Consider the following 13,752-nt stretch of genomic DNA (forward strand, 5'->3'; position numbering starts at 1 on the left):
CTATGTTAAGGGCAGCCAGTGAATAATTATCTCATCTATTGACACTGAAAGTCAGTCTCGTACATGTTCTTCCTTCCCTTTCCACACTGCTCATTCCTTGCATCAGATCAAGCCACTGTGCTGCCAGAGAAGTCCAGAGCTAGCTCATGAGGGGGTGGGGAGAACAGAACAGAGAGGAAGTTCCCCCATCCTATCATCAAGCTTATCGAAGATCACCCTGCAGCCAGACAATCACTGCATCTGAGGCATGGAAAAGGCAGGAGGAACACACCAGTCAGGTTAGAGGACAGCAGCAGAACTGCCCTTCCTGGCAGCAACCCACAGTCTGAATGCATAAGATACATGTACCTCCCAAACCAGTCTCTGAGAAAAGCAGACAAAACTAGATCTAAGCTTTGCTGCCCAGGACTGATGAACACCACACCCCGGATGAGCTAACAAGCACCATGGATTTGCTGAAGTGCTGCTGATCTGCCTGGCACACTAGAAGGCTCCAGGCAGAATTGCGGGGATCCATTTAACTGCAAATTAATGGCTCAGGCCTCTTGGACAAGAACCTGCTCTTGCTAAGCTGAAAACTTCTCCATATGAATAGACTCCAAACAGTCACTAAAAATTACCCCAACTTTGGATTCTGTTTCCCTTGATTTTCATCTGCTAGAACAGTGAAAAAAAGCCCAGTGTTGTTCACTTTCTTAGACAAACACAATTTTTGAAAATCAGAAACCACAAAAACAGAAGATGATCAATAAATAGAGACAAGCAACAAAGGCAAATACATATTAACATTTCCTCCCCAAGCAGGAGGAAAAATCCTCCTTCTCCTATGATTTGACCTAACAATGATCCTAGAATCATTTAGGTTGGAAGAGACCTTTAAGATCAAGTTCAAATGATAATCCTAATGGCCATTGCATTTAAGGGTTCTTACTTCAACTTTCTCTTTCTTTTCCTTAAACATGAAGAAGCAGGAAATAAACTTTTCCTTGGCCCAGCCACAGTCTTCATTTGACAAGTTAGGAAAGTTACAGAATACATAACTCTATGTGTCTGACTGTATTCAGTAAATATTCTGATAAAATAAGAAAGAACTCTCTCCTTATTTCCAAGCGAATATATTTATTTTCTTATTACAAAACCATTTCTTATTTCCATTTAATGAATGAATAAATAAACAAAAAAATAAAATGTAAGGTCATCAACAGAATGCTCAATTACTTTAAGCAGCCTCATTCCAGTAATAGTCACAAGTTTCCCATCACACACAGTCTGAGTGATCAGGCCACTGTTCCACAAAGAGCAAGAGCATTCAAACACATCCAAAGCCTCTGCCTAAATCTTCCAAAACTTGCAAGACAGAGGCATAGCAAGGGAGAAATTGAGGAGTTTGTTTTACTTATTGTTTTGTTATAGGCACTGGAACACTCCCTATTCTACACCAGGATGAAAATTCTGTCCAGCCTGGTAGCCTGCCTGAATGTAAGTACATGCCAAGTAAACTGTGACAGCTGTCTGCTTCACCTTCCCAGAGATGTGAAGCACATGGACTTCCTGCTCCAGTCATTACCCATTTGACTGCACAGTCATTTTTTCCTGGTCTTATTTAGCTGCCTTGTGAAAATCAACTCTGAGCACCTACAAGAACTTCTGCAACTACAAAGTGACCCTCATCATCATGTGCAAAGAAAAAATTTTTGCTTTGCATCTACTGTGACAAGTGATCTCTTGTTTTGTAATAAACAGTGAGATACCCATATCTTACTTTCTTGGTGCTACACATGGTTTTCAAAACCTTTTACCATGTCTCTCCCTCCAGGTACTTCTTCTCATCACAGAAATAGCACACAAATGCATCTGGCTATCTGATCAGCCCGAAGTAGTCTTTTCTTCTGATCAGTCTTGTTACCTTATTTAATCTCCATAGTTCTGCTGTGTCCTTGGTACCACTGTAACCTCTGACAACCACTTTACTTATTCAACTATTTCTAAAAGTTAAGCCCAAGCACTCATGAACCTGAATATAAAGACTTTGCCTTCCTCACCAAGCCAACTGTATTTCTTCACATTTAGTTGTGCTTATTTTCTCAGTACTACAAAGCCTTTCAAGTCTTTGCCAGTTTCCACCACTAGGAATACAACCTCTCTCACCAGTATTTCTACCCTCTTACTGAAACAGGACAGACAACAACCCATGTAGCAGACCAAAACACCCTCTTTCTTATACTTAAAACAATTACCCACCTGCGACAGAACTTCCCATTTACTCCAGATTACAGCTTTATTTGCTTGAAGAGCTTCTGGTGTGGAAGTCTGTCCAAAAACATTTCAGCACATCCAACCAAATTTACAGCAGCCAGCATTAATTGTGTCCTTATCAACTGCTCCCCAGAACTCTACTAGCCATGCACTCCATGACTTGCCTTTACAAAAGCTTTATCATTGGTACCCATGCATTTACTGATTATTGTCTGTCTTAGAATTCATGCTATTTAATCATATGTACCTTAACAAACAGCAGTAGAAGACATAGTTTGTCTGATCAGACTCCAACATCCCTTCCCCTCAAATCTTGAATTATTTTACTATGTCAATATCCTACAACAGATATAAGAAAACTAGATAGCCTAATTTCATATAAGTACACACACATTCATACACACACCTTTTTTAAAATAAAAATTCAAGCATTTTCTATCAATGCACAAACAAGTTTGCACCTTTTTTTTCTCTTCTTAAATTCTATAAATGGGTTATGGTTTGTTTTTGTTTTTTAAATTCTGGACTAGCTTGTGCCATTTCTTACTGGAGCTACTGATCCTTGGATAATATACAGCAGCAAAAATTTTTTTATATACAAGAATTTTTAATATACAGCACCAATCTTGAAGATTGCAGAACTCCAGCAATCTGACATTGGTTTTGGCTTTTCCCTGTCACTTCAACATCCCAGCAGCCTCAATAAAAGCTACCTTTTCCAAAGGGGCTCCCTTTAGTCTCCACATCACCTCCACTTCCTAATAAACTTAATTCCATTTCCTTTTATGTCTTGTTTTCTAAACGTTGCTTTTCTCTCCTATACTTTCCCCCTCTGCTCCCAATTAAGGACCAAGGAACATTTCAGGGAGTGTTTACAAAATGTGAAACCCAGCAAGTAGTGTCACCTCAGAGTACTTGCTGGTAAAAAGAATACCTCAAGTTTCAGCCCATTACTGAAAACAATGGGCTCAAAGGAGTTCAAAGTTGCTTGACAGCTACAGCAAAACACTTTTCAAAGAAGCTGTTTCTTAATTAGAACTAACAACACCTGCTTCCTACGGGCTTCCTCTATATTATTGCTGTTTTAAGTCCATGAAGACACTTCCATACAACCCCCATTTTGGTTCCCTCCCACATTCCTTAGTTGGCATCTCTTCCCCTTCTCCTTCCTTGAGTTATTCAAGGAAGTGAAGGCATCTCTTCCCCTTCAACTTCCATGAGTTACCCAAGGAACTCATGAGCCAGTTACTCCTCATGCTCCCTAATTACTGAGTTAGAGCAAGACAATTTTACACCTGTTTCCAAACTATGCAGCTACTAAGTGGCTGCTGACAAACTCTAAGGTGGAAGGGGTAGGGGAAAGAAGCCAGTTTTGCCTTCTACAAAGCAGCAATCTTCAGGAAATTCCCAAGAATTGTATTTCAAAATGCATTTGCTTCTGCTGGTGACCACTCCACAGAGGAATGCACAATGACAGTCAGTAAGTGCATGAGCTTGTTTCCTGGGAACCAAGGCACAGACAGGCCCCTTGGCATCAGCCAAGATCGTGTCTTGTAACTCCAGCCTTTTTTCTGGCTTCCAATCTTAATTCACAAGTTGATTTTATGAACTGCTTTATATTTAAAAAAAAACTCACCGTTTTATTACGCAGTCTAATTATGTCTGAAACAGAGCCAGCTCCACAATATTCCATAACAATCCATAGATCTGTGTTCTTAAAGTAGCTGCCATAGTACTTGACAACATAAGGACTAAATGGGAAAAAAAGTTAGATAAACAGATGAATTCCTAGTAGAAGAAAAAATACATCACCAGCACACCTGTTGTTAAAAACTGTTTGACACAGCTAAAGAAAAAGTGCAACCAAACACATTTTATATCTGTAATTAGCTTAACCAATGCCTTTTTAGAGTAAATTATGATTACTTAATAAAATTATAAAGGCATTACTATGTATATAGGTTTTCTACAACCTTCAAATACAGACATAGTTTTCCCAAACATCAGTCATCTGATAAAAAGCTTTGTTCTTCCCTCCTCTAAGGCCTCTCTTGAATGCTTCTCTTCTTAGAAAGACTGCCTTGTTTTCTTCTCTCCAGAGCAAAATCACATGGAAACTGAACCATGTTTCCCCAGTTTTGCAAGAATGAATTTACTTCAAGCACAGAACTAGACTTTCTCATTAAAGATAATCTAGTGCTGGTTTGAAGCCTGCTGGATTTGCAAATGCTTTTCATACTGAAGCATCTCATGTGAAGTGATAGTAGGGTCACAAACCATGTGGTAGAAGGTATTGCTTTGCTACTCTCATCAGTCTGTCACTTGACATAATGCTTCCTTGGAGTCACTTGCAAAAGAAAGGCAGAAACAGATGTAGTAAACATAAAAAATCATCCCTCATAAGTTATTAGATGGTATATTTAGGTGTAGGTTTGGGGTAGGGTTTTTGGCAGGAACTGAAACAAAGAGGGCTACAGTTTGATTGTGATCTATCTCCCACAAAGTCAGGAAGTGAGATACTCAGATTTCAGACAGTGAATCAGAACACCTCCATTATGGGGTAGAACCAAACACCATTTTGTTTTGGAGCAAGGAGCTGTATTTTAGGATCAGCATTTCTGGCAGCAACATTCTTCATACAGACTGGTACTAGAAGAAGAGAGGACCTATGGTTGCCTCCTTCAACATGATATCTTTACAAAAAGACAGGTCAACACTATCAAAAAACTACTTCATTTAAGAGCAACTGTTAGCACTAAATGAATTTGCCTTTTCAGAAGCAAAGGTGGGTCAGTCTCCTCCTAACTAGCCCAAATGTCTAGCATTTACAAGCATGACACATTGATCTTGCTCCTTATAAATTCATGCAGTGAAGAAGGCTATATTACTTCTAAAGAAAACCCACTGATTTTTGTGACCATCTCTTAGCAGATTTATATTATGCCAGGAATTCCAGCAACAATTGGGTATTATTATCAATCAGGACAAGATTATCTTTTCAAAACATCAAGTGCTGTGCAATTTCAAAACACTGTTCATATGTGCCTGAAGACTGACATTAATAAATTTGATTTTGAAGTTACAGCCCAAAACTCCATAGACAACAGAAATAGCACAGCAATTTCTGCATCCTTGCATTAAGGCTTCCTCTTCTACAAAACCTGCAATCATAAGACCTGTGAACAAGTGTAAGGTAACAATCCACCAGCACTTTCACAAGACTGTTCAAAGGGACATTCCCACAGGAAAAAGACAAGAAAAGATTTTTCTGGAAGTTAAATGCTAGCCATTCATATTCTGCTAGAAACATCCTTATCAATCTTTTGAAACAGGTGGATTCAGAATCTCATAAAGCCCAAGATATTTAAAGTAACCTTTGGCCTTAACAGTGCAAATAAAGTGAGGCAAGCAGGGAGAATTCTAAGCAGAGGCCAGAATTTATTCTTTCAACAGTTTTTGTTATGTACATGATTTGTACTTCCTTCAATCCAAAGCAAGGAGAGGAGGAGGTCCACAACATGGTTCCTTTAATTAAAAAGTCTGTGTTGGACAATTTACCTTCCATGAAAAGGTTGGCAGCTGCTTACATTTCAACTATTTTCACAAGTACAAATACATTTCCACATAGACTCTTAGAAAGGGAACAGAAATCTCATACCTACCTGTCACATTGTTGCATTATAGAGATTTCTTTAATTATTTCCTGAAGATCTGACTCCACAGGGACCTGCTTAATTGCTACAACTTGTCCAGATTCTTTGTGTATTGCTTTAAACACACTACCATAAGACCTAAAAATAAGAGACAATTTTTTTAAAAAATAAGGCAAACTGCTTCTGTTTCCATTATGCACAAAAAGTCACAAAAGCCATATGTTCATGCAGCAATTTGAGCATTTTTCAGGCAACAAAAAGATCAGTTCTACCAGGACCTCAGGAAAGACAGAAGAATGCTTTGTCAAGACAGCAGAAATTTTTGTCAAGACTTAAGAATTTCTAATTCCATTACAGGTGCAAGTACATTTGCTGTGTTAACAAACAACAGACATTAAAAAAATGCATAAATATATAAGGAAAAGTGTAGAAATCTACTAAAGCATGCATTTGCTTTAGCAGTAAAACTTGTCTATAGAGGCATTTACAGTCACTCACTCTGTAACTTAATATTCCAACATATGCTTTATGTATTGTTTCCCTCTGATCCTATGCCCCTGTAAATAGCTGTACTTACCCTTCACCAAGCTTCTCCAGAACATCAAAGACTTCTTCAGGCTGCTTAGTTAAACTATCTTCACTTAGCTTTTTCAGTTTGCTAAAAGAAAGGCAAAAGTTATTTATTTTTGAGGGGAGAGAAAGAACTCAAGCAAATGTTTACACAAGCAAGCAGACAGAATAAATTATTACAAAGAAAATATATTCCAATGAAAATAGAATACCTAATGTGTAACAGCAACCAAATTTTAATCAACTGTCATATAAGATTAATTAAAGTTAGGACAGTTTTTGTCATTATCACTTTCCCATTAATGTTTGCTCAATTCAAAGCAGCATGGGACCAATTCACTCTTCAAACTACTTCCTTTGTTGAAACAGACAAAAATGCAGGAAAGTTTACCTTCCCTCAAAAAACTGTCAGCATGCAAACTCATGCCCCTTACTGCTAAGGGGATGCCACACTGTTCTCTATTTATAAACCAATCTTTCATCCACATGAAGTACTTAGTTTCTAAACTGCACCCCCATCAGCCAGTGAACGACCTCATTAGTAGCAGAATTCTGAACTCAAGATGATTCTGGGAGCATATGGTAGCACTTCCCAGGTAGCAGCAGAAGACTGAAATTCCAAAAGCTGAGTACCATAAGAGCTGTTGGGGCAGCTTCTCTTGCATCTTTGTAAATGCACACAGGGACAGGATGCAACGAAATCTCGAATTACATACCACCACCACATCTGCCTTTAGCTCTCTCTCACACAGTCTCAAATCACTCAGTAACAGCCTATGATTTCTTCCAGCACTTTGAACTCCTTTTTACCATTTGCTGTCCTTTACAAGCAGTCCTAGCCTTTCCCTGGTCTCTAGTATTCCCAGCTATCCAGGCCCCCAGACTCCTGGCAAATCTCAAAACACAACTCGGCTGCAAGCTCGCTCTAGAGCTACCACTGAACACGGCGCAGGAAAATACAACCACACAGCAGCAGGGATGCGTGGCTGCAGCATGTAAACCCTTCACCATGAAGTTATAGGGAATTCTGCTGCAAGACTGAAGTAACAAGTTGACTCTACATGACAGCCAAGAGTACTAATAAAGCAGAAGATGAGCTGAAGAAAAGCTGGTGCTGTAGTGTTAAATATAGTCAATGTATTCCATATGCAGGAGGGGGAAAAGGGAAATAAAAAAGGGAAACTTTGAAGAACAGCAGATCATTGAGAACTTATGGAAAGTAAGTTATCCCACAACACTTTCTAGAAACATATATACAATAGGGGATGGAGGGCATGGACAGAAAAGACTGACAAATCTTAATAGTGGAAGAACAGTGCTCTGAAAAAAAAAACCCAAACCTTCATATTAGGAGACGCAATTCTGTGATATACAAAATCAATAAAAATAAGTGACTGACCAATGAGGGAACTCATGTGTCAAAACAGGTTTGTGATTGCCAACCATCTAAGTAAAAGCAAAGAATTTAAAGTAATTGGAAAAGCACACATATGGATTGGTGTTAAACAAGGGTGCACACATTTATACATCAAAGAACAATTTCACAGATGTAGCAATTTCATGAACACAAAAAGCAACCACAATCAGAGAGGAAAGGTGCATTAACTACAATAAAGACCACGCAGTTTGCTACAGCAAACAGTCAAAAAGCTGGAAAGTCTGGGTGTTTAGGGAAAATAAAAATCTTCACAGCAAAGGAAAGGCACAACATGGAGAAAAACAGCAAAAAAATCAAATGAAAACAGCTAAATAATGTCTGCAAAACTACCCTACACAAACAAAACTGTTTTCATTTTGATTAGACACTAGAAAGCAGAAAGACAGAACTTATACCTTGCAGAGAAGCACATATTTCATTACTGAAAAAGCTTATGTTGAGACAAATCAAAGAGGAAAAATATTTTGCTGGTAGGTATTAAAGTAATAAATCATTCATTTTACTTCTTTGTTCCAAATTTTTTTCCTCTCTGAACAGACTATATGCAGCCTTAAAGACTGCATTCAAGAATAACTTGCTGCCATCATCCCCTTCTTGCCACCAAAAAACCCCATGCACAATATGTTTATAATATAAGCAGAGCCCTGAAAAATAAAAAGCATAACCTTTAGCTGAGTCAAAGAGCTGAGTAAAAAAAGATGTACTAAACACAAAAGCAGTGGGACTGAACTTTTTAGTAACAGCAAGAAAAGAGAAAGCATACAGTACCCCTGACTGGAGATGCCCACAAAGAGAACAATTCCACCTGCTCATTGAAAGAGTAACACCTGCTAAAATGAAAAAGAAAAAAAAAAAAAATCCACACCAAAAGGGTTCCAATAGCACCATTAATGGAAAAGCATTGCAAGTGTTTGAGAAGAGTTAGTGAAACAATCATTAACAGCCACAAACTGATCAAAACCAACGTAATTGTCAAATAACAGATTATCTGGAACACCTGAGAAGCGATCAGAAGATTGAAAAGAATAAGCATTCTGTAGTTTTAAAATTATTTTCATATTATCCAACTCTGACACACATGTGATGAGACCAAATCACACTTAACACTTAATATAAAACCTATTTCCAGTGAGAAAAGTACACGGCCTGAAGAATGGCATCAGGAAATACCCTGTGAAAGCACCTCCCACTCCTCCACAAGCACTGAAACAGTACAGACGCTGGGGCCGCTGTTCAAGTGACAGCATCAACACCACGGCTCTTTGAACCACAGAAAAATCCTAATGACTCAGACATTCCAATGATTTCTGTTTCTGGACGTTTAAATAGAATATTCAGCTCTTGAACTGCAGAACACCACACGATACACCCTGCAGGGCAGCAGTGAAGACAGCATTTATGAAAACTCTATGAGAAACAAGGAATACGGTGGCAACCGGTGTAACTGTCTGCAAAGCACCAAGCAGGACACAAGAAGAGACCACAAATAGCATCTTTGTCAAAAGCAAGCAACAACCTTGGGACAGAGAAACACATCTAAGACCTGAGCATCAGCTCTTAATGGCAGGGGGAAGGGGGCAAGGTGAAGAGGGGGCAGGAGGCAAAAATGAAGAGACAAAGAGCACAAGAACAATAGGAGAGAAAGACAGAATGTGTCTCATTCCCCTCTCCCTCACTGATCCTCTACTTTCATAACACAAGCATTTAAAACAGAACAAATAAATCAGTAAATCCAGGCACTGCTTTACTCTGGCCAAAGGATGCAAGTGCCCAGTGCCATATGTGTGTGCATATATATATATATATGAGAAAGTCCAAAGGAGATGCAGAGAAGTTCAACAAAAAACCTGGACACGAAGTTGTTCTGGGTTACTTTTTTTTCTCTAGAATCTAAACTATCAGGTAGTGATTATGAGCTATTTTAGAAGTCTTCCAGAAGGGAAGCTGTTCCTTAAATCAGAAGGACTAACTCAACTACACCTCTGGGAAAGACCTGTGAAAACTATTTTCTTATTCCAAGAAGGTTTGACTTTCCACACAACACTTAGTCTCTTAACAAGGAAAATACATCCTAGCAAATAATTGTACTTTTATAAATCCAGTTAATACAAGAAAACAATTCCTAGTCTCACCAGAACCTTATTTGCCATTGAGTGCATCAGCAAAACTCTAGAAAAGGAAAACCTAGGAGGCACTCAATTGCAGCATAAAGATCAGTAAATCCTGAACTGCAATATGAAAGAGCTAGAGATTTCCTCCCTAAAAAATGAAAGGAAAAAAAAAAGTATGACTATAGTACCCTACAGTCATCATATACAGATTTCACAAATAAATTGGTAATGTGCTACAGAGGTAGGGATAAAAAATCCCTGAAAGTTCAAAAATAAAAATAAAGCTGGAATAAAGAATAGAAAACCATCAATTACTGTCATGAGTTACAAAAAACTGGACAGCCTCTCCAAGAAACATGAATATGTGTGGTTTATTGTGCAGAAGAACTAGCACATTGAAACATTTACAAAGAATGGCTGGGATCAATTATACTGACATATTAAAAGAGGAGGTAGTAGGAGAAATCACTGCAGCCATCTGAAGTAGAGGTGGCATGTGGAAGCCATGAGAGATTTGCTCTGCTTCACAGCACTCACCCAGGCAGAAGCCACATTCAGACAGTTTACGCCACCGTGCTGTGTACGCGCACTTAGCCTTCTGCCCAAACAGTTCTGTCCCATCATTTGCAGGAGGAACTGGACAATTGCCAACATGTCCACTGACACAAACATTAAAAAACACTTTTTTTCACAAGCAGTTTGCATTCTAAGAACTCTTCCCACAAAAGCTGAAAAGTTGTGGCTTTCAGTGAACATTTAAAACTCAAGTTTAAGGAAAGACTGGAAAACCTTCATTAACACTTCCCATGCTTGTTAAGCAGCCTTTCATTTGGCAGCAGCATGCAGGAGGTGGGCACGATTAAAAACTATGTACTTGAGAAAATTCTGTCCATAACTACTTTGTTTTTCCCTTTGCATGCAACCTGCATCCTCACATAAGAGCTTGCCAAGGATACAGAAAAACAAAACAGTAACAACAAAGGAAAATTGCAACACTAAGAGGCAAATTTTGTAACTATTTCAAGAGCAAATCTCCTTTCTAGTGAGAGAAAAAACTATAAAGCACATCTAAAGTACAGTTAAAGATTTAAGATGCAAGAAAACACTGTGTCAACTACTGCACAAATTGTTCAGCATAAAATCAGAAAATCTACTCTAAATTATTTCTAAAGTAAAAAGCATTCTGAAAAGGACTCTTCCTTAAAAGTATTGTGTTACTATTGCAGCGCAGTGTTAGCCAAGGGAAAAACTGAATTGTTTTGACAGCGCCTCCATTAAAAAGTCACAATGGCCCAGAATGTCACTTGGGCATCACCACTGCTGCTTTCTGAAGGGCTGCACTACAGATTCACGCAACAGACAATGGCACTGTGTGCTTCTCTACAGGGAAGTGGAGATAAAAGTGCCCTACACCTGTAAGGCAACACTGGGATTCCAGGACACCCCTGCAGCTTTTTAGTGTACATATGAAATTCTTGCTACCTGTAAACAGATGCACCACAGATATGATGCCAAGAGATCCCTCCCAGTAACTGCTCCTGTGAACAACAGCCACCAAAGTAAAGAATTCTGGTGTTCACATCTGTTCTGCCAAGTAAACAAGGCCCATTCCAAGGTCAGCACTAAAAATTCAGCCCACAAAAAATAATCTGCATTTCTTCTAGACTTGCAGAAAAAGGGGGTGGCCTAGAATAGCTGGGAACACCAACAACTGGGAAACTGTACAAAATTACCAACAGAGGCGATATTAAGCACAGACATGAAAATTTTGCTTCAAATCTTAAGAAATAACCTGAGTTAATACTAACAAAAAATTAGTTCAAATTTCCCCTTCCACTAAAGAAACAAACCTGAGTTCTCATCACAAATTTCCAGGAAAAAAAGCTTCAAAACCCATGTGGAATATAAAAACACGCCAGAGTTTAGACATTCCCAAATCTAGTTCTTTCTGAGCTAATCCAATGATTTAAACACCTCTTAGTTTCAGTTAGGCCAGACACACACCTCCAGCTAGGCAACAAAGTTACAGCAAACGCCACATCTTCCCCAAAACATCCGGCAGGTCACGCTAACTTCACAGTATGGTTTTCAGTCCTGTGATACCACCAGTTCCCAAGGCTTCCACTGCTGCTGGTGACACTGATTACACCACAGACATTTCCATTTCTCTTCCTAAATTTTTGCTGGCGCCCGTCCTACTTCCTTCATTTGAGATATGCAGCACTGTCAGCCTGAAAGTACACGGCAGGCCTGTCCCTTCTTACCCCACTGCCTGCTAAAACCACCCTAGATAGCAACTGCAAGCCAATTCTTTTTCAAAGTTTTCCACAGTAGGTACTGTCACTTGATGTGTTATTGGAGAAGTCATCAGATGTTTAAAACTACATTCTTCTCAAGTCCTATAATCCTACAGGAAGCTACTTTTAAAGATTCTTTTCTAAATGGGAAATGTACAGGTTTTAAAGATGAATGTGAAAACTTATCTAATATCTTTTATCACAAATTTATATTGTGTAGCCCCCTATTGTGTAGATTTTTCATTATCAGGAAGCAAAAGCAAAACCAGAGCTCAAAGACAGTAAATATATATGTAAACCATGTAGCTACATTCTGTACACCACACAACTACAGCCAGTGTATTGTACAACTATATCTTGTTCCAGCTGAAATACATGATTAAACTTAAATTTAACACAAAGCAAAGTTGTTTTATGCACTAAGTCAAACGGTAAATTATTTTTTAAAACGTGCACAGTAAGTAACATAACCTGAGAGCCAATATATTGGAGAAAATACATCTACTGTGGGAATATTCCTGGGTTTTGCCTCTTCCCACTCCCTGATTTGCAATTGCAACTATGCAACGCCCACCCCCACAAGCATCCATCCCTCCAGCAGCAGAGCACAAGGACGCTTTCCAACGTGAAAAGAGAACTACTCATGTGTGCTCCTGCCACAGACCTGCACCACCGAGTGAGAGACCCTCAGGGCAGAGAGGGCTCTGCTCGGCGACCAAGTTTCCCTCACTTCACGTTAAAAATGTTGTCAACTCAAGCAGCCCCCAAGGGCTCGTCTCCGCCGGGGCATCCACCCTACAGAAAACCCTTCCCCCCGTGACAGAGCCCTCCGGCCGCCAAGCAAGGCTCAGCATCGTCCCTGTCCCACCGCCCCCTCACAGACCCCGGGACCGAGGCCTCATCCTGGCCGTGCCACCGCTCCCGGGCGGGGAAGGGGCCGCCGGGGAGGGTCCTTACCTCTTGGGCGCTGCCTGCTCCATGCCGGCGCCGCCGCGGCCCCCCAGGGCCGCTTACCGAGCCCCCGGGCCCCGCCGAAGCCGCACAGCTCCCGAGCGATCTCACTGCCCCTCAACGCGGGGCCCACGCTCTAGCACGGCCGCGCTCCGGCTGCCGCCACTACCGCTACCTCCGGCCGCGGCGGGGGCCCGCCCCCCCGCGCCGCTGATTGGCTACAGCTGCGCTACAGCCGGCGCTGATAGGGTGGTGTGGACGTCGCTCAGAGCTGGGGGGGGCTGCGAGAAAGCCCCGCCCACCGCGAGACAAGCAGGCGCTGCCGCGCCGGCAGGAGGGGAAGATCATGGAGGCCGCGGCGCTGCCGAGCTCCCGGCATGCTCAGTGCGGCCGCGGCCCGCGGGGGATGCCGGGAGGTGTAGTCCGCCCGCGAAACCCTCCCCGCCCGCGGGGCGTCCCTGCGGGCCGGGCCGTTC

At 40.7% G+C, this 13,752-nt stretch overlaps 1 protein-coding gene across 1 annotated transcript in view; it reads right to left on the reverse strand.

The window, feature by feature from the left end:
- Positions 1–13,456, reverse strand: part of STK3 (serine/threonine kinase 3) — a 128,514-nt gene extending 115,058 nt beyond the window's left edge. The window contains exons 1-4 of the mRNA XM_041412923.1: positions 13,283–13,456; positions 6,487–6,567; positions 5,919–6,047; positions 3,893–4,007 (exon numbers count right to left, since the gene is read on the reverse strand). Of these exons, the coding sequence (XP_041268857.1) occupies positions 3,893–4,007; positions 5,919–6,047; positions 6,487–6,567; positions 13,283–13,305 (348 nt within the window). The 5' untranslated portion in view covers positions 13,306–13,456. The remainder of the gene's footprint in view (positions 1–3,892; positions 4,008–5,918; positions 6,048–6,486; positions 6,568–13,282) is intronic.
- Between the last annotated feature and the right edge of the window lie 296 nt (positions 13,457–13,752).

Source organism: Onychostruthus taczanowskii, unplaced genomic scaffold (genome assembly GCF_017590055.1).
Source record: "Onychostruthus taczanowskii isolate IOZ18803 unplaced genomic scaffold, ASM1759005v1 scaffold4, whole genome shotgun sequence".
Classification (NCBI taxonomy): Eukaryota; Metazoa; Chordata; class Aves; order Passeriformes; family Passeridae; genus Onychostruthus; species Onychostruthus taczanowskii.